At 41.4% G+C, this 27,309-nt stretch overlaps 1 protein-coding gene across 4 annotated transcripts in view; it reads left to right on the top strand.

The window, feature by feature from the left end:
- Window positions 1-27,309, top strand: part of Vezt (vezatin, adherens junctions transmembrane protein) — an 85,203-nt gene that overhangs the window by 43,690 nt on the left and 14,204 nt on the right. For 2 of the 4 annotated variants that reach the window (XM_045151822.1, XM_045151819.1), the window contains exons 4-9: window positions 2,139-2,314; window positions 7,317-7,592; window positions 10,700-10,849; window positions 15,902-16,049; window positions 20,668-20,999; window positions 25,573-25,766. In XM_045151822.1, coding sequence (XP_045007757.1) covers window positions 2,139-2,314; window positions 7,317-7,592; window positions 10,700-10,849; window positions 15,902-16,049; window positions 20,668-20,999; window positions 25,573-25,766 — 1,276 coding nt within the window. The remainder of the gene's footprint in view (window positions 1-2,138; window positions 2,315-7,316; window positions 7,593-10,699; window positions 10,850-15,901; window positions 16,050-20,667; window positions 21,000-25,572; window positions 25,767-27,309) is intronic. The other 2 variants (XM_045151821.1, XM_045151823.1) reach the window with 1 other exon arrangement.

Genomic DNA, 27,309 nt, shown 5'->3' on the forward strand with positions numbered 1-27,309 from the left:
ACCTTAGGGCTGGACTCCAGAGACACCCATTGATACCTCCTGCAGCCAGGTAGCTGGAAACCCAAGAAACTTTAATAAATCTCCTGAATCTACTGGGGGACATCCATTCAAACTGCCACACCCCTCTATTGTGAGAGTCAAGTGTGTGCTCAACACTGTTCCTTCATCTCACCCCTCTGTCATGCACACAGCTAATAACAAATGACTTCCATGGTCCCAAATTATAAACGCTTTACCCTTTCTTTTTAAAAAATATTTTATTTATCTTTATTTGAAAGAGAGAGAGAAAGACTGGGCATACCAGGGCCTTCAGCCGCTCCAAACAAACTCTAGACACATGCACCACCTTGTGCTTCTGGCTTTTGTGAATTCTGGGAAATCAAACCTGGGTCCTGTGGCTTTGCAAGCAAGCACCTTAACCACCACTAAGCCATCTCTCCAGCCCAAAAGCTAATTTTAATTTATCCTTCCTATCCGACTCTTCCAATGCTTATCTGGTCAGTTCACATTCATGCTTTAAGATTAGCTCAACCTCTACCTGTTTTATATCTCTGGCTTTAAATTTGGTCCTATGTCATTTTCTTTTTTTCTTTTTTTTTTTTTGTTTATTTTTATTTATTTATTTGAGAGTGACAGAGAGAGAAGGAAGCAGATAGATAGAAAATGGACATGCCAGGGCCTCCCGCCACTGCAAAGGAACTCCAGATGCACACGCCCCCTTGTGCATCTAGCTTATGTGGGCCTTAGGGAATCGAGCCTCGAACCAAGGTCCTTAGGTTTCACAGGCAGGCTCTTCACCGCTAAGGCATCTCTCCAACCCCCCTATGTCATTTTCTTAGCAACCACCTTATCCCAGTCTTATGCACATTGTGTTATGACCATTTACTTTTCAGTTTTCTCTGTTAAACTGTATGATTAGAGACTTAAGGGCTAGGAATGTAGCTGGATGTAGAGTTCTTACTTAGCATGCCTGAGGCACCAAGAGTGTTCTTTGGCACTCTAAAAAGAGAGAGAGCAATGTGTGTCTTGTTCTTTTTGTGTGTGTCTTTAGTGTCAGGAATCATACCTGCTTATAATAGATATTCCCTGATAGATGGATAGAAGAGAGAAATAGACAGAGATATGCTGGTGTACATAAAGACATTTTGTAAATATAAAATTCTGTGGAAATGTTTTTGTGTTATGTACTTAACTGACAATATATAATTTTTAATTATTTTATTTATTTATTTGAGAGAGAGAGAAAGAGGCAGAGAGAGAGAGGGAAAAAACAAAACAAAAAAAAAACAACAAAAACGAACAGGCACACCAGAGTCTAACCACTGCAAACTACAGATGCATGGGCCACCTTGTGTAGCTGTCTTATGTGGGTACTGGGGAATGGAACTTAGGTCCTTAGGCTTCACAGGCAAGTACCTTAACCACTAAGTCATCCCTCCAGCCCCTGATAATATACTTTAAAAAATCTGAATGTCCATTTTTAGAAGGCCTTAATCCTATGATTAAGTCTTAGGTGCTGGCTATTTTGTTAGTTTCCAGGTTCAACATCTCTTAGGTAATATTTTCTTATGTGTATTATATTTTCTACATTGCATACCTGTCAATTAATTAAGATGATGTAAGTGGGCTGGAGAGATGGCTTAGCAGTTGCCTGTGAAGCCTAAGGACCCCGGGTTGAGGCTGGATTCCCCAGGATCCATGTTAGCCAGATGCACAAAGGGGCGCACGCATCTGGAGTTTGTTTGCTGTGGCTGGAAGCCCTGGCACGCCCATTCTTTTTTTCCTCTCTCTCTCTCTCTGCCTCTTTCTTTCTCTGTCTGTCACTCTCAAATAAATAAATAAAATATTTTTTAAAAAGATGATGTAAGTAAGTATGTAATCTGTAATTAGTTTTCATCTCATTGTTAAAAATTTGTATTTCACATTTGGTAACAATAATGTCTAGCTCAATCTTTATCGCTTTATATTTACAATAAACATAAAACCCCACCTGTTATACCAAAAAAGAGATTGAACTTTTTTTTCTTCTTAAAATTTATACTGAAAATAAGCACATCTAAATGTTATTATATATTAGAAGCTTGGTATTTAGTATTATGTATGTATTAATACTTCTTTTTTTGTTCTTTCACGGCAAGGATACTGGATTCCGACTGGACTCACTGCATACCATCCTGCAACAGGAAGTCCTGTTACAAGAGGATGTGGAGTTAATTGAGCTACTTGATCCCAGTATCCTGTCTGCAGGGCAACCTCAACAACAGGAAAATGGACACCTTCCAACACTCTGCTCCCTGGCAACCCCTAATATTTGGTACTGTCCAGAGAAGATTTATCTTTTTAATTTTTTGTTTGTTTGTTTTTGTTTTGTTTTTTGAGGTAGGGTTTCACTCTAGCCTAGGCTGACCTGGAATTCACTATGGAGTCTCAGGGTGGCCTCGAACTCATGGCGATCCTCCTACCTCTGCCTCCCAAGTGCTGGGATTAAAGGCGTGCACCACCATGCCCGGCTTTCTTTATAAATTTTTAATATTTTACTTTTAGTTACTTGAGAGGGAGAGATGTATGTGTGCCAGCCTCAACAATTCTCTATGTTTCTTTGTAACCAACAGATGATGTCATAACTATGGTAGAGGCACTGAAGATGGCTAGTGGTGTCAAGATTAGCAGTCAGCTATTCCTGGGTTGGCTGAAAAGACATAATCCTCCTATCTCGGCCTCCCAAATGCTTGGATTAAAAGCATGCGCCGGGCTGGAGAGATGGCTTAGCGGTTAACCGCTTGCCTGTGAAGCCTAAGGACCCCGGTTCGAGGCTCGGTTCCCCAGGTCCCACGTTAGCCAGATGCACAAGGGGGCGCACGCGTCTGGAGTTCGTTTGCAGAGGCTGGAAGCCCTGGCGCGCGCCCATTCTCTCTCTCTCCCTCTATCTGTCTTTCTCTCTGTGTCTGTCGCTCTCAAATAAATAAATAAAAAGTTAAAAAAAATTAAAAAAAAATAAATAAAAAAAAGCATGCGCCACCGTGCCCAGCACCAGTGTCATTTTTTTATATTGTGTTTTTATTTATTTATTAGAGAGAGAGAAAGAATGAGCACATAACAGCCTCCAGCCATTGCAAATGAACTCCAGAGGCATGTGCCACCTTGTGCATCTGGCTTACAGGGGTCCTGGGAAATTGAACCTGGGTCCTCAGGCTTTGTAGGCAAGCGCCTTAACTGCTAAGCCATCCCTCCAGCCCCCCCCCCCTTTTTTTAAATATTTTTGTTTAGTTAGTTGAGAAGAGGGAGTGTGGACATGCCTGGACCTTTTGCAACTGTAAATGAACTCCAGATGCATATGCCACTTTATGCATCTGGTTTTTATGTGAGTGTTGGAGAATTGAACCTGGGCTGGCAGGCTTTGTAAGTAAAACCTTTAGCCACTGAGCCATTTCTCCCCAGACCACTTCTTTCTTTTGTATGCACATTTTTCAAAAGCGGTCATTGCTTGACAGATATTATAGTTCATCAAATTTGTAATTGATCTGAAAAAGATTCTTGGACATATTTGTACTTCAATTAATGCAATGCACAAGTACAAAGCTTGTTCATACCATAGACTCTGTAAAGAGTCTATCATATTAGATGATCATTTACTTACCCAGGTATGTTCTCAGGTATGTTTTTAATGTAGTTTCATTTTATTTTTTGTTTTCTTTTTTTGTTGTTTATTTTTATTTACTTATTTGAAAGCAACAGACACAGAGAGAAAGAGGCAGAGAGAGAATGGGTACACCAGGGCCTCTAGCTACTGCAAACAAACTTCAGATGCATGCGCTACCTTATACATCTGGCTTACATGGGTCCTGGGAAATCTAGCCTCAAACTGTGGTCCTTAGGCCTCATAGGCAAGCACTCAACTGCTAAGCCATCTCTCCAGTCCCCCCTTTTTTTTTTATTTGTATTTATTTATTTGAGTGTGAAAGACAGAGAGAAAGAGGCAGATAGAGAGAGAGAGAATGGGCGCACCAGGGCCTCCAGCCACTGCATATGAACCCCAGACACGTGCACCCCTTGTGCATCTGGCTAACATGGGTCCTGGGGAATAGAGCCTTGAACCTGGGTCCTTAGGCTTCACAGGCAAGTGCTTAACTACTAAGCCATCTCTCCAGCCCTCCAGTCCCCCTTTTAAAAAAAATATTTTTATTTTTATTTATTTATTGATTGATTTGACAGAGAAAGGGGGGAATGGGGTGCACCAGGGCCTCCAGCCACTACAGACAAACTCCAGATGCATGCACCCCCTTGTGCCTATAGCTAACATGGATCCTGGGGAATCAAACCTGGGTCCTTTGGCTTTGCAGGCAAATGCCTTAACCACTGAGCAATCCCTCCAGCCTTTTTTTTAAAATGTAGAGTCTCGCTCTATCCCAGGCTGACCCAGAATTCACTATGTAGTCTCATGGTGGCTTTGAACTCTCGGTGATCCTCCTGGCTCTACCTCCTGAGTGCTGGGATTAAAGGGGTGTGCCACCATGCCTGGCATTGTTTTTGTTTTTTCAAGGTCGTGTTTCACTCTAACCCAGGCTGACCTAGAACTCACTCTGTAGTTCTAAGCTGGCCTCAGACTCACAGCTATCCTCCTATCTCTGCCTCCTAAGTGCTGGGGTTAAAGACATGTGCCACCACACCCAACAAATATAATTTTAAAAATTATTTTTATTTTTGTTTATATGAGAGAGAGACAGAGGCAGATAGAGAAATCACGAGTATTAGCTCACTAGGTCTCCTGCCACTGCAAACAGATTCCAGACACATAAGGCACTTTGTGTATCTGGCTTTACATGGATACTGGGGAATTGAACCCTGGATTGTTAGGCTTTGAAAGCAAGTGCTTTTAGCTGCTGAGCCATCTTTCCAGCCCATTTATGTTTTATTTGTTTAGCTAGTTATCCAGGTTCAATTCCCCAGGACCCACGTAAGCCAGATGCATAAGTTGGCACATGTGTCTGGAGTTCATTTGCAGTGGCTGGTTTCCCTGGTGTGCCCACTTTCTCCCTCTCCCTTTGTCTTCCTCTTTCTTTCTCTCTCTCAAATAAATAAATAAATAATGTATTTTTTAATTTATTTGTAAGCAAAGGGAGACAGAAAGAAGTGAGACAAAGAATGGATGTGTCAGGCCCTCCAACCACTGCAAATGAACTCCAGATGCAAGCCCCACTTTGTGCATCTGACTTTATGTGGGTACTGGGGAATCAAACCTGGATCTTTAGGCTTTGCAGGCATGTGCCTTAACAGCTGAGCATCTCTCCAGCCCCCTCAAATATATTTTGATGTTTTATTTTTTGTTTTGATGAGTTTTGTTTGTATTTGGGTTTGGGCCCTTCTGGCTTTTTGCAGCAAGTTTTCTGGCTAGCCCAAGCTGGCCTGAAAATAATTGTGTAGCTCTTATTTGCCTAGAACTCATGTAATACTCCTCCCTCAGCCTCTTGAGTGCTGGGATTAAAGGGGTAAGCCATCAAGCCTGGCTTTGTTTTGTTTTGTTTTTAAATTTTATTTGTTTGGGAGAGAGAGGCAGATAGAGAGAGAGAGATAGAATGGGCATGCCAGGCCCTAAGCTATTGCAAACTAACTCCATATGCATGCACCACTTTGTGCATCTGGCTTCATGTGGTTACTGGGGTATTGAACCTAGATTCTTAGGCTTTGCAGGCAAGCACCTTAATCCACTAAGCCATCTCTCCAGCTCTTGTTTTTTAGGTTTTTGTTTGTTTGTTTGTTTTTCCAGGATAGGGTCTTGCTCTTGCCTAGGCTGACCTGGTATTCACTATGTAGTCTCAGGGTAGCCTTGAACTCACAGCAGTCCTCCTACCTCTGCCTCCCAAGTGCAGGGTTTAAAGGCATGCACCACCATACCCAGCTCCTTTTTTTTAAATTTTTTTATCTATTTTTATTTATTTATTTGAGAGAAACAGACACAGAGAGAAAGATAGAGAGAGAGAGAGAATGGGCGCGCCAGGGCCTCCAGCCACTGCAAGCGAACTCCAGACATGTGCGCCCCCTTGTGCATCTGGCTAATGTGGGTCCTGGGAAATCGAGCCTTGAACGGGGTCTTTAGGTTTCACAGGCAAGTGCCTAACCGCTAAGCCATCTTTCCAGCCCCTGGCTCATTTTTAAAATAATATTTATTTATTTGTTTTACATAGATAGTCTTATATCCTTTCTCTTTTATGAGTAGGATTATTGGCGTTATGTGGGGTAATTAGGACCTTATTTTATTTATTTGTTTTGATTTTTGAGGTAGGGTTTTTCTTTATTACAGGATGACTTGGAACTCACTTAGCCCAAGGCAAGATTCAAACTCATGGTATTTCTCCTATCTCAGCCTCTCCATTATATATATGTATGGGATTATAAGCATGAGCCATTAGACCAAGAAAGGATGGCTTCTAAATTGAAAAGATAATTACATTTTGTGTAATATATGCAAATAATATTTGACTTTAGGCAAAATGAACCCACAATATCTCTGAAACAGTATTTTTACCTTAAAAATCTTTAAAATTAGATTTTAAAATCTATAATTTGCTTTTAAGATTTCATACATTTTTTAAAAAATGAATTAAGCTGGGCATAGTATTGCATGCCTTTAATCTCGGCACTGAAGAAGCAGAGGTGGGAAGATTGCAGTGAGCTCAAGGCCACCCTGAGACTACATAGTGAATTCCAGGTCACCCTGGGCTAGAGCAAAACCCTACTTTGAAAAACCAAAAAAAAAAGGATTAAGAAGCTACTTATGGGCTAGAGAGATGGCTTAGTGGTTAAGGCATTTGCCTGCAAAGGTAAAGATCCCAGTTCGAGTTTCTAGGACCCATGTAAGCCAGATGCATAAAGGGGCGCATGCATCTGTAGTTTGCAGTGGCTGGAGGCCCTGGTGCACCCATTCTCTCTCTCAAAGCTACTTATTTCTGATATTCTTTATCTGTGTTCAATTGCTCAGATTTTAGTACCTAATCACTATTAACCAACATATGCTAGATATTTTGTTTGGTTTGTTTTTCAAGGTAAGGTCTCAGGCTGGAATTCACTATGTAGTCTCAGGGTAGCCTCTGCCTCCTGAGTGATGAGACTAAAGGTGCGTGGCACCACACAGATGCTTGATTATTTTAAAACTATTTCAACTTTGCCTTATTACGTGTCACATTTTATTTTATGTTTCACAAATAAGCTAGCATATTATTTTAGTAAGCCTAAAGTTATAATTTGTTTTTACTGATTAAAGTAGCTCAGCTTTCTTCTTGCTGTCTGACGTTCTTTTTTCTTGGTTTCTCTACTCCCAGGGATGTCTCGGTGTTCGTCGCCTTCATTAGTTTGTTCCTTATGCTTCCCACGTGGTGGGTTGGGTCTTCGTGGCTGCTGTGGGGAGTGCTTCTGTTTGCTTATTTGATCACTCGAGCTTTGAAATTGTGGAGGACAGTCAAACTGCAAATGACTCTGAAAAAATACATTGTTCGTTTGGACGACATGGCAACAAATAGCCGAGCATTCACTAACCTTGTGAGAAAATCTTTACGTCTCATTCAAGAGACTGAAGTCATTTCCAGGGGATTTACTCTGTAAGCCCATTTTGCATTTTATTTTTTAAATAATTCTTTTCTACTACATAATTTAAGGATATTTATTAGCTATTTTCATTTTTGTGTTATATTTATGGAGGAAAAACGTAGTTTTCCCTTTATCATTCATTATAGTATATTAATTAAGAAAAGGAGAAAATTATTATATGGTAGATGTAATAAATGTACAGTGTGATTCTGTTTATCTTCTTGCAGAAACCAAAGTATTTTGTGGAGCATAGTTATTCTGGTCTATTACCATGTGATAGTATGAGATAATAATAGCATACCTAACTCTAAACCTAGAATGAAATGGGTGTTCACTAAATGTTTGTTCCCTTTATTCCCTATCAAATGTCCCTTTCCCCAGTTTAAGCGGTAGATGTATCTGACGCAAAGTCATTTTGAAAACCTCAAGATGTATTAACAGTATTCTTTAGGTAACCGTTAGCAGATGTTACAGCACTGGTACGTTAAGAATATCATGTAAATAGTGATGTTTTATATTCCCAAGAGAAACTAAGTACTCACAAGCCTGACTACAGGTGTTTAAGCCACAGAATTCACTGGCTGCTTACTGAAAGGCAAGTTATACTAATTGAGGATCAATAACTAAAAGGATTTAGTTGTGGTAGAACAAATATCCAAAGCTGTCCCATTTGACATCAAAAACTTATTTCCAAACGTGGACGTGGTGGCGCATACCTTTAATCCCAGCACTCGGGAAGCAGAGGTAGGAGGATTGCTGTGAGTTCTAGGCCACCCTGAGACTACACAGTGAATTCCAGGTCAGCTTGGGATAGAGACCCTACCTTGAAAAACCAAAACAAACAAACAAACAAACAAACTTATTTCCATTACTCTAGGCTGCTGCTGAATATCCACAAGCGGCCGTTGGACTATAGTATATTTAATAATTTAGATGACTATTGCAACCATTGCACCCTGTATTTGGGGGCTATAACGACACATTAAATGATAATCATTTCTTTGAATTAGTTGTATTTGGACAGTAGTAAAAATCGGAAGTGAAAACATCTGGTAGCCTTCCTGCCATTCGTTCTGTTCTGCTCTAGAATAGCTCTTCATCTTGACATAAAAGAGTATCTGGAAAATTCTGGGACAGAGAAGTAGAAGAGCCTGCGGTAGTCACCCTTGCTCACTCTGCTGTGTCCTGCTCACCAGCCTCGGTGCTTATGTGACAGCAGGAGAGCTTTGTGCCTTCTGCTGCTGCCCAGCCCAAAGGGAATGCTGCGTGTGTCGGTTTTGTCCTTCTCTTAGGTTAATGCCACTTCTTGTTAGCAGAGCATAGCAATATATATTTGCATTTTGGTCAAAATATCAAAAATTAACAAACTTATGTTTTATACACACACACACACATACACACACACACACATATACATACATACATACGTGTGTGTGTATTTGAGGTGGGGTTTCAGGCTGATCTAGAATTCACTATGTCGTCTCAGGGTGGCCTCAAACCCATGGTGACCCTCCTACCTCTGCCTCCCAAGTGCTGGGATTAAAGGCGTGCGCCACCACACCTGGCTAAACTTAAGTAATATTGTATTTTCATTGTTGACTCACACAGCATTTTATTGAGAGGCCTGACTGACAATGGCTATGTGTCCAACTAATGCTGGGTGACTTTTGTCATTGTTTTATTTTTACTCAAATGAAAAGGTACACACACTTTACCTCCTGATTATGCTGTTCTTCTTACCAGGCGGCAGACAGCTGAAGGAAATGCTAGATGAGACCACTCTTCATTTTTCTCAATCGAACTGAGCAGTGCATTAAAAAAATCATGTAGAATATTAAATTTTGACTCTTAGGTTTTTAGAAACAGTGTCAGGTTATAACACTGATTGCATAAGCAGTAGTGGCAAATATTTAAATCATGAGTGTTTTGTTTCTGCCTCATTTTTTCTCTCTAGCAAATAATTTCACCTTTGTCTGTCTGTATTTTCTTATTTAAAAATAAGCCTAAAAAAAAAAAAGGCAAAACAGTCAGGTGTGGTGGTACATGCATTTAATCCCAGTACTAGGGAGGCTAAGGTAGGAGGATCACTGTGAGTTCAAGGCTACCCTGAGACGATATAGTGAATTCCAGGGGAGCCTGGACTAGAGTGAAACCCTACCTCAAAAAAAATAAATAAATAAAAATAAAAATCAGCCTGTCAGTCACCGTCTATACATTTTAGTTTGTTTTAGCATTTTTAAAATTTGGAATTAGATGTCTTTTGTATAGTTTTGAGGTTATAATGTAGGGAATGTATAAATGCTAGTATGTTGTTTTCTTTATTGGAAGAGGTTGCTAATTAGGTAAAAAAAAATATTATCCAATGCCTATAATATTTAAACCTATATACTTTCAGCTTTGAATAAATAAATTCTTTCCACTAATCTCAAGGAAAGTTCCATAAAGTCCATGAAATGTGCTTCTCTTAAGTAGTTTTGAGCGCAGGTATCCTGCCGTGTAGTAACCTTTACTCTGCCTTTCTGCGTGCATTCCCCTGTTGGCCACTGGTCCTGTTATCTTTCTGCTCCCCTACTTCATTTTGAGTACATAAGTGCCAGTGGCAGCAGGTGGGTAAGTAATTTTGCCCTACGTTTATGAATGTACAGAATGTATTTCTAAGTAGCATTGAATTGTTCTGTACAAGTGACCAAATATATCATTAATGCTGCTGTAACGTTATGAACATGTTGATAATGAAACCCGTCATAGAACTTTTGGATATGGATTTTGAGAACAGATAGTAAACTAGTTCATTTTAGTAGGCAGAGTGTCTTTATACAAAAAAAAAAAAAAGATACAAATTCTTACATAGATATTACAGGCACTTCTATCACAATTAAAATTCATTGTTTACACCAGACACAACTTTTTTGGGGATGTTGACTTTTCACTTGTTTCTTTTTTTCTTTCTTTCTTTTTTTTCCTGGAGGCTATGATACCTGATTTGGGGCGGGGGGATTGTAGTCATTTTGTAATGGAAATTATTTTGAAAAGATCTCTTAAGTTTAATAGAATTGTGGATTTAGGAAACGAGAACTTTAGGACACCTGTACAGTTGTATCACATTTTACTTTTCAAGTTTGCTTGACAGGGTCAGTGCCGCTTGCTCATTTAATAAAGCCGGACAGCACCCCAGTCAGCATCTCCTCGGTCTGCGGAAAGCCGTCTACAGGACCGTAAGAGCCAACTTCCAAGCAGCAAGGCTAGCTACGCTACACATGCTGAAAAAATATCCTTTTCCGGCTCCATGTGAGGATTAGCAGTATTCCTGAAGTGCTCACTAATATAGCTGCAGCTTGTAAAATTTACAGATTGATTGCCTAGAGATGACTCAGTGGCTGAAGGTGCTTGCTAAAGAGTCTGAAGGCATGGGTTCGATTCCTCAGCACCCACATAAAGCCAGATGTACAAAGCAGCACATGTGTCTGCCATTTGTTTGCAGTGGCACTTGCCCTGGTGTGCCCATTCTCATTCTCTCTCTCATCTCTCTCTACTTCCAAATAAATAAAAGTATAAAAATTTTAACTACAAATTGAAATTGCCTTCTAATTTCCATCATTCTATTTGAAAACTGGAAATGCATTCCAGGAGGAATATAATAAGAGATAAGAAGAAAGTTCTGTCCTTATATGGCTTATTTTTGTCTTTTTATCTATCTATTGTGAAGCAGGGTCTTACTTTGTAGCCCAACTTGACCTTAAACTCATGACTATCCTCCTACGTCAGCTTCCGCAGCACTAAATTATATACATGAGCCACCAGAGCCACCTTACATGGCCTTTTGTTTTTGTTTTTTGGAGGGTTTTTTGTTTGTTTGTTTGTTTTCTGAGGTAGGGTCTCTAGCCCAGTATGACCTGGAATTCACTATGTAGTCTCAGGGTGGCCTTGAACTCACGGTGATCCTCGTACCTCTGCCTCCTGAGTGCTGGGATTAAAGGCGTGTGCCACCACGCCTGACTCATGTGGCTTATTTTTAACAGGGGAAAAAAATATGCAGCCCTGCCCTTCACTGGCCCAAAGTATAAAAAAGACAGAGCCTGGCTTCACTAGATCTGACCTTTTTTAGATCTGACATTTTAAGAAAAATGAATGAACATGGCAAGTTTGCATCATGATGTGATAAACTAGCAACAGGAAATCCTTCCTTTTTCAAAAACCGGTCTCTAGAGTCCGACTGCCTAGTCACATTTTGGCAGTTTCACTTACGACCTTGGTGGCCTTCATTAAGCATTTTTCCCCTCTGTCTGCTTTTCTCATCTTTAAAATGGCAATAATTCTGTAATTTTCTACATTGTGGTGTTGTTAAGATCAGAAGATCTTAATAGAGTTAATACATGTAAAATGGTCACAAAATGTCTAATATATCGGAAGGTCTCAGAGACCACATTACTAGAAGTCTGTCTAATTGGCTAAAGTGGGAAATCAGCTTTGTTAGCCAAGAAATATAAACTCTGTGTGTGTGTGTGTGTGTGTGTGTGTGTGTGTGTGTGTGTGTTTCTGCATGTATGGTGATGATTTATAGATAGTTAAATGTTGAGTTAATAGTCAGGCGTGGCAACACATGCCTTCATCCCTGCACCTGGGAGGCAGAGATAGGAGGATTGCTGTGAGCTTGAGGCCAGCCTGGGACTACATAGTATCCATGCGTTGGTTTATACCTAGCATTATTACATGCCTGCAGAAACCCATTAACTTATATGTGGATTAGCTTTTATGTATATATGCATAAAATAACTTAATGGCTACACAAGGTATGGTAACAAGGATTACTACTAGTAGCCTTTGATTAGGGTAATTATAGCTAAGAAATAAGGTAGGAAATAGTTTTCACTGTACCCCTCAGGAATTTTGAAACCTATATTCCCTATTCAAAAACTAATGGGAAAAAAAATACATTCAGGCCTTTTGTTTTTGTTGTTTTTCAAGGTAGTATCTCAGTCTAGCACCGAAATCTTCCTACCTCAGCCTCCCGAGTGCTGGGATTAAAGGTGTGCAGTACCATGCTTGACAAAGCTAGGTATTATATGCACAAGTAGCCTATAAAATCTCAGTACATTGCATCTTAAGATTAATTTGGGGCTGGAGAGATGGCTTAGTGGTTAAGACACTTGCCTGTGAACCCTAAGGACCCAGGTTTGATTCTCCAGGTCCCATGTAAGCCAGATGCACAAGGTGGCACATGCATCTGGAGTTTGCAGTAGCTGGAGGCCGAGGCATGCCTATTCTCTCTCTTTCTCTAGTAAATAAAATTTTAAAACTTTTAAAAAATTTTATTAACAACTTCCATGATTGTAAATAATATCCCATGATAATGCCCTCCCTCCCCCATGTTCCCCCTTGAAACTCCATTCTCCATCATATTCCCTCCCCCTCTCAATCAGTCTCTTATTCTGATGTCATGATCTTTTCTTCCTGTTATGATGGTCTTGTGTAGGTAGTGTCAGGCACTGTGAGGTCATGGATATCCAGGCCATTTTGTACCTGGAGGATCACTGTTGTAAGGAGTCTGCCCTTCCTTTGGCTCTTTCATTATTTCCACCACCTCTTCCACAATGGATCCTGAGCCATTGGAAGGTGTGACAGAGATATTGCAGTGCTGAGCACTCCTGTCACTTCTTTCCAGCACCATGATGCCTTCTGAGTCATCCCAAGGTCACTGCCATCTGAAAAGAGAAGGTTCCCTACCAAAAGTGAGAGTAGCATTAATATATGGTTATGAACATTAAGAGAAGTGCTTGCTAGGCAGTTTGATGAGCATAGTATATACATTTAGCCAGACAGCAGCAGATGTTACACTCCTAGGGTTCATGACTACCCCTGTTGTAGGTTTTCAGGATCAGGGATGTGTTCCCTCCCATGGAGCGGGCCTCCAGTCCAGGTGTGCCACTATTGCACCCATTGGCTCATTTGGCCTGGCTGGCCAAATATAAGGCTTACAGTGTCCATTGTTGAGTATCTTCACTGGTGATTTCTCTCTCTTCCACTGAACTGCATGCAGAATGGCTTCTTCCAGCTTTCTGTCAGCTGGTCTACATGGAGGAGGTTATCAGCTCAGTTCCAGCAAGATTTCTCAGTGACCTTGCAGCCCAAGTATGTGGAGTCTTCAGCAATAGGGTCTTACCTTCTATTCCTGGTGGGAAACCAAGGGCCTCGGCAATGGCCTATAATGTTTTGGGGGCATCAGAGACCTCCCTGGTCAGCAACTCACTGGAAGGTATCATCCCTGGCACTGAAAATTTTCTAGCAACAATCTACACCTCCTGAGTGTTCCATTGTCCAAAAAAGTAGGTTTCCATATGATTTATTTGTATCCTCTTAGATCTTGATTAGCCCTCCCTCCACCTTTCCTTTACTCAATCTCTTCCCCTGACCTCACTTGGGCCTTTTCACCCCCATTAATCTATTCTTCTACTTATATGTATACAATACCATCCTATTAAGTAACCCCCTCCCTTCCTTTCTCTTCCATTTATATCTCTATTCTAGCTTACTGGCCTTTGCTACTGAGTTTTCTTCCTACTCACACAGAAGTCCAATTATCTGTAGCTAGGATCCACATATGAGAGAGAACATGTGATGTTTGGCTTTCTGAGCCTGGGTTACCTCACTTAGTATAATCCTTTCCAAATCCATCCATTTAGCTAAAAATTTCATAACTTCATTTTTCTTTACCGCTGTATAGAACACCATTTTATAAATGTGCCACATCTTCATTATCTGCTCATCAGTTGAGGGACATCTAGGCTGGTTCCATTTCCCAGCTATTGCGAATTGAGTAGCGATAAACATGGTTGAGAAGGCATCTCTAAGGTAATGAGACAAGTCCTTATGATATATACCTAGGAGTGCTATAGCTGGGTCATATGGTAGATCTATTTTTAGCTGTCTTAGGAACCTCCACACTGATTTCCACAATGGCTGGACCAGATTCCATTCCCACCAACAGTGTAGAAGGGTTCCTCTTTATCCACATCCCCGCCAACATTTATGTTCATTTGTTTTCATGATGGTGGCCAATCTGACAGGAGTGAGATGGTATCTCAATGTAGTTTTAATCTGCATTTCCCTGATGACTAGTGACGTAGAACATTTTTTTAGATGTTTACATGCCATCTGTATTTCTTCTTTTAAGAACTCTCTATTTTTTTTTATTTTTATTAACATTTTCCATGATTATAAAAAAAAAGAACTCTCTATTTAGTTCCATAGCCCATTTTTTAATTGGCTTGTTTGATTCCTTATTATTTAACTTTTTTTGAGTTCTTTATATATCCTAAATATTAATCCTCTATCAGATATATAGCTTGCAATGATTTTTTTCCCATTGTAGATTGCCTCTTTGCTTTATTCACAGTGTCCTTTGCCATACAAAATCTTTGTAATTTCATGAGGTCCCAGCGGTTAATCTGTGGTTTTATTGCCTGAGCAATGGGGGTTATATTCAGAAAATCTTTGCCAAGACCAACATGTTGAAGGGTTTCCCCTACTTTTTCCTCTAGCAGTTTCAGGGTTTCAGGTCTGATGTTAAGGTCTTTTTTTTTTTTTTTAATTTTATTTATTTATTTATTTGAGAGCGACAGACACAGAGAGTAAGACAGATAGAGGGAGAGAGAGAATGGGCACGCCAGGGCTTCCAGCCTCTGCAAACGAACTCCAGACGCGTGTGCCCCCTTGTGCATCTGGCTAACGTGGGACCTGGGGAACCGAGCCTCGAACCGGGGTCCTTAGGCTTCACAGGCAAGCGCTTAACCGCTAAGCCATCTCTCCAGCCCTGATGTTAAGGTCTTTAATCTACGTGATCCTCTACCTTGTGATCTGCTCCTCCGTTGTTCTCTGCTGCTCTCCCTTTATGTTTCTTGAGTTTGTGGAGAGCTGCGGTGTGAGTGGAGAATCCCCTCGCCTGGCTTTTCCTGCGGCTCAAGCCGAGCCTGGCAGCTGTAGCCCCGCAGACCTGGCGCCACCATCGGCCCGTGTGAGCTCTGGATGCTCTGGATCTCTCCTTCTTCTCTGCTGTCATTTTAATTTCTTATACACCTCCCTTTTTAGTAGAAGAGTGTATTTTGCTGGGGTTATTTTGGCTTTTTCTCCCCTCTGCTGCTTTGGCAATGTTCCTATGCCACCATCTTAACCAGAAGTCCCTTAAATTTTTTTTAAAAGATTAATTTGATGTAAATCTTCAGCCAGCATTCAGAATAAAAATTAGTGAATATAGTTTTGGACAATTGCACTATATCTTTTAAGCTTTAACGAAAAGGTGTTCATTGCCTTAACCAGTTTTAACCTACCCCCTGAACTCTGAGAGTGACAATGTTACCAACTACATCTGTGTGGTGCCTTTTAAGGAGCTGGGCCTTGGACTTAGTGAAGAACAGATTTCGGAAGAGGAAGCCCATCACCTTACTGATGGCTTCAGCCTGCCAGCGTTGAAGGTAACGCGTTTGTGGAAGGGAAGGACTGAGGGGACCGACCACTGTGCCTGTGCTTCCCGACCCTGTTCTGTGACCCTTCCTTGTTTGTCAAATGCTATTGTTGCAAGTGGGCTAGTGATGTTTGTGATGCGGCCTTGAAAACCCAGGAGCATCCTACAAATCAGATGAAGAGATCTCTGTATTTTGATGTCTTAATATAAGCGCTGTGGTAGAATAGAGGGATGAATTGTGCCTGAGTTAGCTCAGTTACGAAGATTTTTGTCAAAATTTGGAAAACATGTCTGTTTCCAGTAAAATACTCAGGTGTATAGGCAAACCTAGAACTCTGTTTAGAAGAAAGGAGGGGGCTGGAGAGATGGCTCAGCACTTGTTTGCAAAGTCTGATGGCCCGGGTTTGATTCCCTAGTACCTACATAAAGCCAGAGGCACAGGGTGGCACATGCATCTGGAGTCCATTTGCAGTGGCTAGAGGCCCTGGTGCTGTCTGTTTCTTTTTTTCTTTCTTTCTCTCTCTCTCTCTCTCTCTGCTTGATAATAAAATAAAAATATATTTTAAGCTGGGCATGGTGCCATATGCCTTTAATACCAGCACTTGGGAGGCAGAGGTAGGAGGATTGCCCTGAATTCGAGGCCACCCTGAGACTACATAGTGAATTGCAGGTCAGCCTGAGCTAGAGTGAGACCCTCCATCAAAAAACCAAAATAAATAAATAACAAAAACGAGAAATAGACTTGGGTGGTGGAGCTTTAAGCATTTTCATTCATTTCCAAATTCATTATCACAACCATGCTTTCACTCTATAAAGAGATAAATTTTTAATAGACAATCATAGATTTTTTACTCTTTTATTTTTGAGTTTTTTTGAGGTAGAGTCTTGTTATAACCCAGACTTACCTATGTACCCTCAGGGTGGCCCTGAACTCACAGTGATCTACCTCTGTCTCCAGAGTGCTTGCATTAAAGGCATGTGCCCAGCTAAGATTTTTTTTATTTTTTATTTTTTTTTTTGGTTAATGAATAAAACTGAGCAGAAGTGAGTTTATGGGGCTGGAGAGATAGCTCGGCAGTTGCACTTGTCTGCAAAGCCTAAGGACCCAGGTTTGATTCCCCAGTTCCTACTTAAACCATATGCACAAGGTGGCACATGGGTCTGGAGTTTGTTTTCAGTGGCAGGAGGCCCTGGTGTGCCCATTCTCTCTCTCTCAATAAATAAATAAATAAAATCTATAAAAACAGAACTGAATTTAGGTTTTAATCCTGACTCTAGCCATTTGACCATGAATAAATTATTCTTTGAATTTATCTCACTTGTAAAAATTTACCATTTCTGCTTTTTAAAGTGTTAGGTTAAATTAAGACATGTAAAATATCTAAAACAAAGTTTGTCATAAAATACATAGTTAAAAATGGTTACTGAAGGTTGTGGCCACACGCACTGGGAGGCAGTTGTGAAGAGGTGGAGGCAGAAGGATGAGGAATTTGAGGGGCCAGCTTGGACTACACTTGAAGATGGGTGTGGCGGTTCATGCCTTTTATCCCAGAGGCTCAGGATCCTGGTGACTTTGTGGCTGGCCCAGGTTACAGAGTGAGTTATAGGTCAGCCTAGGCTACAGTGAGACCCTGCTTTCAATCTAGTGACAATAGCAACAGTAATAGCTATTATTCTTTAAAAAGGACTCAGAAACAACTATGATGCTTCTTCATTCTTTTTAAAATTGTGTGTTTATTCATCAAGATATGTCAGTAACTTTCCTTTTTATTTAGGTTTCTGATATTTACTTATTTATTCATTTATTGGGGAGGGGCAGATAGAATCATTGCCCCAGTACCTTTAGCCAAAACAAACAAAATCCAGCTGCATGTGCTACCTGGTTAATCTGGCTTTAGGAGGGTACTGGGGAATCAAATCCTGGTCCTTATAGTTTGCAGGCAAGCACCTTAACCACTAAGCCATCTCGCCAGCCCCTGATGCATTTTCTTAAAAAATATTTTATGAATTTATTTGAGAGAGGGGAGAGAGAATGGGCACACCAGGGTCTCCAGCCACTGCAAACAAACTTCGGGTGTATGTGCCACCAAACCTAGGTCCTTAGGCATCACAGGCAAGTGCCTTAACTGTTATGCCATCTTTCTAGCTCTGATGTATTGTTTTTAAAGGTTGTTAAGTCCTGAATAGTGTTCTAACAGAAATGTGGACAGCAAGAAGAAAAAGTGGACCTGTGAGTCAGACTTAACAGGTTTCCCTCTAGCTCCATGCCCTGACTTCTGATGTGAGCTTAAGCAAATCATTGCTTTTGCATTTATTCAGATAGAGCCATCACAGTGCCTACCTCCGAAACATCAAATAGTCATTGGTCTAAAGCCTAGAGTAAGTAATCAACTTGTTAACTGATTATTTTACTTGCAGCTGATGTGACCTGCTGTAAAATGTGACTTGTTCTTTCCCCATTCTACCCGTCAGTGATATCAGTTATAACGATCCTTTTTGTTACCTATACTATTTTCCAATCAAATTTTGTATTTGTGTATTTTTACATATACCTAGTCTGTAGCCAAACCTGCTATGTTCTGTTGTCAGGATCATCAGCCTCTGAGAGAAGACTTACCTGGAGATCCGTATAGTTTATGAACTGTGACAGTCTCGTGGTAGACCAGCAGTCTTCTCTCTGGGAGCTACTCAAATGCAGTTGTGTTCTCTCTATCTGCCTCTTTCTCTCCCTCTCTAATAAGTAAATAAATAAAATATTAAAAAATTTAAAAAGGAGTTGGAGAGGTGGCTTAGCAGTTAAGGTGCTGCCAGCAAAGCCAAAGGCCCCAGATTCAGTTCCCCAGTACCCATTTAAGCCAGATGCACGAGGTGACACATGCATCCAGAGTTTGTTTGCAGTGGCTGGAGGCCCTGGCATACGCATTCTCTCTCTCTCTCTCTCTCTCTCTCTCTCTGTCTCTTTTAATTATTTATTTATTTGCAAACAAAGAGAGAAGTGAGGAGAGAGAGAGAGACTGTGAGCCCTGCCAGAGCCTCTTGCTCCTGCAAACAAACTCCAGTTGCATGCACCACTTTGTTCATCTGGCTTTACGTGGGTATTAGGGAATCAAAGCCAGGCTGGCAGGCTTTGCAAGCAAGTGCCCTAACTGCTAAGCCATCTCCCCAGACCAATAAATTCATTTTTTGTTGTTTTTGTTGCTTTTGTTTTTCGAGGTATGGTTTCACTCTAGCCCAGGCTGACCTGGAATTCAGTATGTAGTCTCAGGCTGGCCTTGAACAAACTCACAACAATCCTCCTACCTCTGCCTCCCAAGTCCTGGGATTAAAGGTGTGCACCAACACCCCCAGCTTAAGTTTACTTTTTAAAGAAATATGCATTTATCTGAGGGAGAGAATGAGAATGGGCACACCAGGGTGTCCTGCTGCTGCAGACAAACTCCAGATACATGTACCACTCGGTGCATCTTGCTTGTCATGGGTACTGGGAATTGAACCTGGGCTGTCAGGCTTTGTAAGCAAGCACCTTTATCAACTAAGCCATCTCTCCAGCCGTGGAACAGCTAGATAACATCTCCTCTTCCCTTTCCTACAATTTAAAAAAAATATTTATTTATTTGAGAGGAAGAGAGAATGGGTGCTCCAGGGCCTCCAGCCGTTGCAAACAAACCCCAAATGCATGCACCACCTAGTGTATCTGGCTTACATGGGTCCTGGAGAAGTGAACCTGAGGTCCTTAGGCTTTGCATGCAAGCACCTTAACCACTAAGCCATCTCTCCAGCCTTAGCCCCCAAATTCTTTTTTTTATTACTTATTTTTATTTATTTATTTGCAAGCAGAGAGAGAGAGGAGAGAGACACAGAGAGAATGGGCACGTCATGGCCTATAGCCACTGCAAACGAACTCCAGACGCATGTGCCCCTCATGCATCTGGCTTACGTAGGTTCTGGAGAATCGAACCTGGGTCCTTAGGTTTCACAGGCATATGCCTTAACCACTAAGCCATCTCTCCAGCCTCTAGCCTCCAAATTCTTAATCAATGAGTTATTTGTGTTTTTTGAACTTAGACATCGTGTCTACTGTTTTCACTATGTGATGTTTTGTTTTGTATTGTTTTTCAAGGTAGGGTCTCACTGTAGTCTAGGCTGATCTGGAAGATTCACTTTTAATCAATGTATCTGATTCCATCTTGCTTATGCCATTTCCAGGGTAGAATTGTGCTAAATTGTATTTGTGTTCCCTCATATACTGGGATCATAAATTCTTCCTTTTTTTTTTTTAATTTTTAAAGTAGGGTCTCACACTGGCTTAGGCTGACCTGGGACTCACTCTCTAGTCCCAGGCTGGCCTCAAACTCACAGTGATCCTCCCACCTCTGCCTGCCAAGTACCGGAATTAAAAGCATGGGCCACCATGCACAGCCTTAGTTCTTACATGTGGAGACTACATAATTTGGTATAACATCCTTGTCTTACAGAGTTAGTTCATGCTCAGCTATATTCACTATTTCAGGCACATGAAAAGTTTAAACCAAATGGTAACCAAATGTGTACTTTGTTTTGAACATTAACCGATATTTTCCACTGATCAGCCCTCTCTCTCTCTCTCTCTCTCTCTCTCTCTCTCTCAGGTTTTATTCCAACTGTGGGTGGCACAGAGTTCAGAGTTCTTCAGACGCTTAGCCCTGTTGCTTTCTACAGCCAGTTCACCTCCAGGGCCCTCACTGACTGAAGCGCTTTTGCCTCATCGTATTTTGTCTGATGTGACTCGAGGTCTACCTCATGCCCATAATGCCTGTTTGGAGGAGCTTAAGCGCAGTTATGAGTTCCATCGCTACTTTGAAACTCACCACCAGGCTGTGCCCCCGCGTTTACCCAAAACTCAGCAGAAGTCAAGAGAACTGAATAATGTTCACACAGCAGTGCGTAGCTTGCAGCTCCATCTGAAAGCATTGCTCAATGAGTAAGTTGAGAAGCCATCTAAGGAAGTGACCCTGTGATTAGCAAACTTCCTTCTTGTTCCACATGGTTGTGGGCTTGTATCCTAGTTAGAAAGAAGAAACAAAGCCAGGTGTGGTGGCACACACCTTCAGTCCCAGCTCTGGGAGACAGAGGTAGAAGGATCACTGTGAGTTCAAGTTCACCCTGAGACTACATAGTGAATTCCAGGTCAGTCTGGGCTAGACTGAGATCCTACCTCAAAAAAAAAAAAAAAAAAAAAATAATAATAATAATAATAGAAAAGAAGAAATCAAATTGAGACCTTCCACGTGAAGAATGTTGTGTAGTTAGAGATGTAGCAGAGAAGCAATGATTTGTAAGTACAACAGTTTTAAGAGAGTCATTGTAGTTTTTCCTTTTCCTGATTCTAACAGAAAGCCTGAGAAGACAGGGCAAGAGCATTACTCTGAGGGGAATGGAGAGGCTTATGAAAAATGAGCTTCTTTTAACTCTGTTAAGGTAAGGCTTTCGAATTGGAGCCTATAGTCTGAGAGAAGTACCTGCCACCACTGCAACACTATAAGAAGTGTTGCTACATATAGTCAAAAAGTCTAATTTTGTACCACAGAGTAAGCATTTGGCCTCAAGTGAACAGTGTAAAAGTTCGTGTTCACAGTTTATGCTTGTTGGTCTGCTACTTTGCATAAAACTGTGCATGGTAGCACATACTTGTAATCTCTATAATCCCAGACAAAAGGATCATACTGAGTTCAAGGCTTGCCTGGGCTCTATGAGACCCTGTCTCAATAAAAGGAAAGACCGGGCACAGTGGCACACGCCTTTAATCCCAGCACTTGGGAGGCAGAGGTAAAAGGATCACCATGAGTTCAAGGCCACCCTGAGACTGCATAGTGAATTCCAGGTCAGTCTGAGCTAGAGTGAGATCCCCACCTCAAAAAACCAAAATAAATAAATAAATAATTTTTAAAAAGGAAAGTATGCCAGGCATAAATTATTGTATTTATTTTTCTATAATGCTGCCACATAACACCTTCCCCTCCTGTGAGTTTATTTAAAGTTCATTTGTGGATCTTTTGAGGTTTTATTTTTTTTTTAATTTTGGTTTTTTTGAGATAGTACCTTGTTCTGGCCCAGGCTAAACTAGAATTACTCTGTAGTCTCAGGGTAGCCTCAAACTCATGCTGATCCTCCTACCTCTGCCTCCCAGGTGTTGAGATTAAAGGCATGCACCACTTCACCCAGCCTTTTTTTTTTTTTTTTGAGGGTTCTTGAAACAGAATTTTGTGGTGTAGGCTGGTCTGCTCTCAGACTCACAATCCTCCTACCTTAGTTTCTCAAGAGCTGGGGTTCTGGCACTCTCTGCTTGCATTTTTTTTTTAAAGTGATGAAAGCAGTTATAGGGCTGAAGAGATTTCTCAGTGGTTAAGGCACTTGCCTGAAAAGCCAAAGGATCCAGGTCCAATTCCCCAGGACCCACATAAAGCCATGTTCAAGGGAACACATCATCTGGAGTTCCTGTGCAATGGCTAGAGGCCCTGACACACATTCTCTCTCTCTTTTTCTTTCTCTAGCTGCCTCTTTCTCTCTCTCAAATAAATAAAATATTAAAAAATAATAATTGGGAGCTGGAGAGATGGCTTAGCAGTTAAGGTGTTTGCCTGTGAGGCCTGAGAACTCATGTTCCAATCTCCCACATAAGCCAGACACGGTGATGCAAGCATGCAATGTCACACGTGGACACAAGGGGGCGCATGCGTCTGGTGGTCATTCATAGTGGCTGAAGACCATGGCACACCCATTCTCTGTCTGTCTCTTTCTCTCTCTCTGTCTCTCTCTCTCTCAAATTAAAAAAAAAAAAAAAAAAAAAAGTTGAGGCCAGGCATGGTGGCACACACCTTTAATCCCAGCACTTGGGAGGCAGAGGTAGGAGGATCTCCAATGAGTTTGAGGCCACCCTGAGATGACATAGTGAATTCCAGGTCAGCCTGGGCTAGAGCAAGACCCTACCTCAAAAACCCAAAAAAATAAAATAAGTGAGTTGGGATTGTAGAACTGTGACCACAATATCAATTTTCTATTTTACTTTATTTATTTATTTGGGAGCGGGAGAGAGATTGAGGGAGAAAGCAAGCAAGCGAATGGGTGCACCAGGACCTCCAGCCACTGCAAACAAACTCCAGATGCATGCAACACCTTATGCAACTGGCTTACGTGGGTCCTGGGGAATCAAACCTGGGTCCTTTGGCTTTGCAGGCAAACGCCTTAACTGCTGAACCATCTCTTCAGCCCTATATTGGATTTTATCACTTTTTAAAATTTATTTGCAAGCAAAGAGAGGGCAGGGGAGAGGGAGAAAATGGGCACACCAGAGCTTCTGGCCACTGGAAACAAACTCCAAATACATGTGCCACTTGGTGCATCTAGCTTTATGTGGGTACTGAAAAATAGAACCTGGGTCCTTTGACTTTGCTGGCAAGTGCCTTAACCATTGAGCCATCTCTTCAGCCCAGCTATTAAATATTATATATATATATATATATATATATATATATATATATATATATATATATTTGAAAGGCAGTATGTTGGTGGGGGCATCAGGGCCTGTTACCACTGCAAACAAACTCCAGATGCATGTGCCACTTTGTGTATTTGGCTTTATGTGGATACTGGGGAATTGAACCTAGGTTGGGAGGCTTTATAAGCAATTGCCTTTAACCACTGAATCATCTCCCCAGTCTCAGCATTTATTACTTTTGCTGTTGTTGTTTCAAGGTAGGGTCTCACTGTAGCCCAGGGTGACCTGGAACTCACTCTGTAGTCCCAGGCTGGCCTCAAACTCACAGCGATCCTTCTACCTCAGCCTCCCTAGTGCTGGGATTAAAGGTGTGCACCACCACGCCTGGCTCTTTTATTATTATTATTATTATTATTATTATTATTATTATTATTTTATTGACAACTTCCTTGATTGTACACAGCATCCCATGGTAATTCCCTCCCTCCCACCACTTTCCCCTTTGAAACTTCACTCTCCATCGTATCCCCTTCCCCCGTCAATCAGTCTCTCTTTTTATACTTTCTTTTACTTTTGTTTTGTTTTGTTTTGTTTTTCGAGGTAAGGTCTCATTCTGGCCCAGGTTGACCTGGAATGTTGTCTCAGAGTGACCTTGAACTCACAGTGATCCTCTTACCTCTGCCTCCCGAGTGCTGGAGCTATAGGTGTGCACCATTACCAACAGCTCTCTTACACTTTTAATTACTCTCTGTTTCATATTTGAAAATCTTTTAAAAGCCAGTATAGGACTGAAGAGATGGCTTAATGGTTAAGGTCCTTACCTGCAAGGCCAAAGGACCCACCTCCAATTCCCCAGTACCCACATAAAGTCAGATGCACGAGGTGGTGTATGTGTCTAGAGTTCATTGGCAGTGCCTGGAGACCCTGGTTGTGCCCATTCTCTCTGTCTCTCTCTGTCTCTGTCTCTCTCTCTTCCTCCCTCCCTCCTACCCTCCCTCCCCTTTCTTCCCTTCCTCTCCCCTTCCTTCCTTTCTTCTCCCGCTTTCTCATTCTCTCTCTGATAAAGAAATAAAATATTTAAAAAAGAATATTAGTCTTTTTGATTTTTGCTCCTTCTTCTCCCTTGTCCCATTTGCCGTTCTCATTCTCAGAGCCTCCCTGCAGGCCCATATTTTCTCTTTCTTACACCACCATATACTTTTCCCCCTTCTTGATTAAGGTTACTAAAATATATAATTGCAATGGGCAAGTTTCAATAACTTTCTGACCTAATTCCTTCTCTGTAGAATGGAAATGAAATCTTTTAAATTCTTATAATATTGTATTTTATTTATACTGTGTAATTTTCCTAGTTGTTACTTAACTTTTTTTCCCCTTTTTAGTGTTTTGAGGTAGGGTCTCGCTGTAACCCAGGCAGACCTGGAACTCTGTAGTCCCAGTTTGGCCTCGAACACACAGCGATCCTCCTTCCACTGTCTCCCAAGTGCTGGGATTAAAGACATGTGCCACTATGCCCAAGTATGGGCATAAAAAGTTGTTACTTTTTTTTTTTTTTTTTTTGCTTTTCGAGGTAAGGTCTCACTCTAGCCCAGGCTGACCTGGAATTCACTCTGTAGTCTCAGGGTGGCCTTGAACTCACGGCGATCCTCCTACCTCTGCCTCCCAAGTGCTGGGATTAAAGGTGTGTCCACCACCACGCCCAGAAGTTGTTACTTTTTTATAAGTAGGAGATGGACTTAATTTATTCCCGGTATTTCAGCTTAAAAATATGCCTAGCATGTATGTGAAAATTCTGGATTTTCATTGATTTGGAAATTTTCTTGGTGTGGGCTTTTTGCATATTTTGGGCATGCTGACGAAGTACCACAGAACTTTACCCCCAGCCGCATGTAGCATTTTAAGGGTACAGTTAGGTGGCACTGAATATATCTGCGTATTATGCGTTATGTATCATGTATGTGTGTATATAAGCATGCATACCTACATACATGTGCTGTAGTGCAGCTGCCACTACCATTTGTCTCTGAAACTGTTTCCCTTTGTCTGTATTACGCAGAGTAATAATTCTTGAAGATGAACTCGAAAAGCTCGTTTGTACGAAGGAAGCGCAGGAAGTGGTGTCCGAGGCTTACCCAGTACTGGAGCAGAAGTTAAAGCTGATTGAGCCCCATGTTCAAGCCAGCAACAGTTGCTGGGAGGAGGCCATTTCCCAAGTGGACAAGCTACTACGGAGAAATGCAGATAAAAAAGGTACCTGTGGGGGGTCCCTAAGCACATGCTTGTCAGACGTGCCCGGTCCATCTGGCCAGAGGCTTTTTTTATTTTCTTTCGGTTTTTAGAGGTAGGGTCTCACTGTAGCCCAGGCTGACCTGGGATTCATTCTGTAGTCTCAGGGTGGCTTCGAACTCAGAATGATCCTCCTACCTCCGCCTCCTGAGTGCTGAGATTGAAGGCATGTGCCACCACACCCAGCTAAACTATGTTATTTGAATCAGACTTCATGCCTACTTTTTTTTTTTTTTTAAATTTTGTTTATTTTTATTTAGTTATTTCAGAGCGTCAGAGAGAGAGAAAGAGGCAGATAGAGAAAGAGGGAGAGAATGGGCGCGCCAGGGCCTCCAGCCCCTGCGAACGAACTCCAGACACGTGCGCCCCCTTGTGCATCTGACTAACGTGGGTCCTGGGGAATCGAGCCTTGAACCGGGGTCCTTAGGCTTCACAGGCAAGCGCTTAACCGCTAAGCCATCTCTCCAGCCCTCATGCCTACTTTTTAAAAATATTTTATTTTTGTTTATTTGACAGAGAAAAAGGGAGAGACAGGGACAGGGAAATGGGCGCACCAGGGCCTCCAGCCGCTGCAAATGAACTCCAGGCACGTGCTCCCCCTTGTGCATCTGGCTAACATGGGTCCTGGGGAATCAAGCCTGGGTCCTTTGGCTTTGCAGGCAAATGCCTTAACTGCTAAGCCATCCCTCTAGCCCATGCCTACTTTTTTACATTACTACTTTTATTTTGAATGTTTAATATCAGTTTTTTTAACTATGCTACAAACTGATACCATGTTCTGCCCTTGGATCTTTGTTAAGAGGTTCATGAGATTTATGCATTGAATTTGCATTATTGCCAAAAGTAATTTTTATCATCTTGTTAGTGTTTTGTTTGTAACTGGAGTTTTAATATTCTGCTTAATGTCCTTATGAGTAAATCCTTAGATAAGAAAAGTACTAGGTTTTTTCCAAAAAAAAAGGAGTGATACATACACTAGGATAAGTGAATCTTTAATAAATTTTTACTTGTTTGTTTGTTTTTCAGACAAAGTTTTGCTATAATTTAGGCTGACCTTGAACTTACTATATAGCCTAGGTTGGCTTCTAACTCCCAGGCCTCCTGTCCTCCTCCGCTGTATGCTAGGATTATAGGCATGTGCCACCGCACCTGGCATTTATGGCACTCTGAAAATGCCAAAGGAACAGAAAACAGACCAGTGGTTGGTAGGAATTAAAAGGAAGAATGAGTTATAAAGAGGCAATGTTACCAGACTTGGTGTTGCATGCCTGTAATCCTGGCACTGAGAAGGCTAAAGTAGGGTGATTGCAAGTTCAAAGCCAGCCTGGGCTACTTTACAAGAACTTGTCTCAAAAAATAACAAACAAGGGACTGGAGAGATGGCTTAGCAATTGAGGTACTTGCCTGCAAAGCCAAAGGACCCAGGTTTAATTCCCCAAGACCCACATAAGTCAAATGCACAAGAAGGCACACACATCTGGAGTTTGTTTACAGTGGCTGAAGGCCC

This window comes from Jaculus jaculus, chromosome 6 (assembly GCF_020740685.1).
Source record: "Jaculus jaculus isolate mJacJac1 chromosome 6, mJacJac1.mat.Y.cur, whole genome shotgun sequence".
Lineage (NCBI taxonomy): Eukaryota > Metazoa > Chordata > Mammalia > Rodentia > Dipodidae > Jaculus > Jaculus jaculus.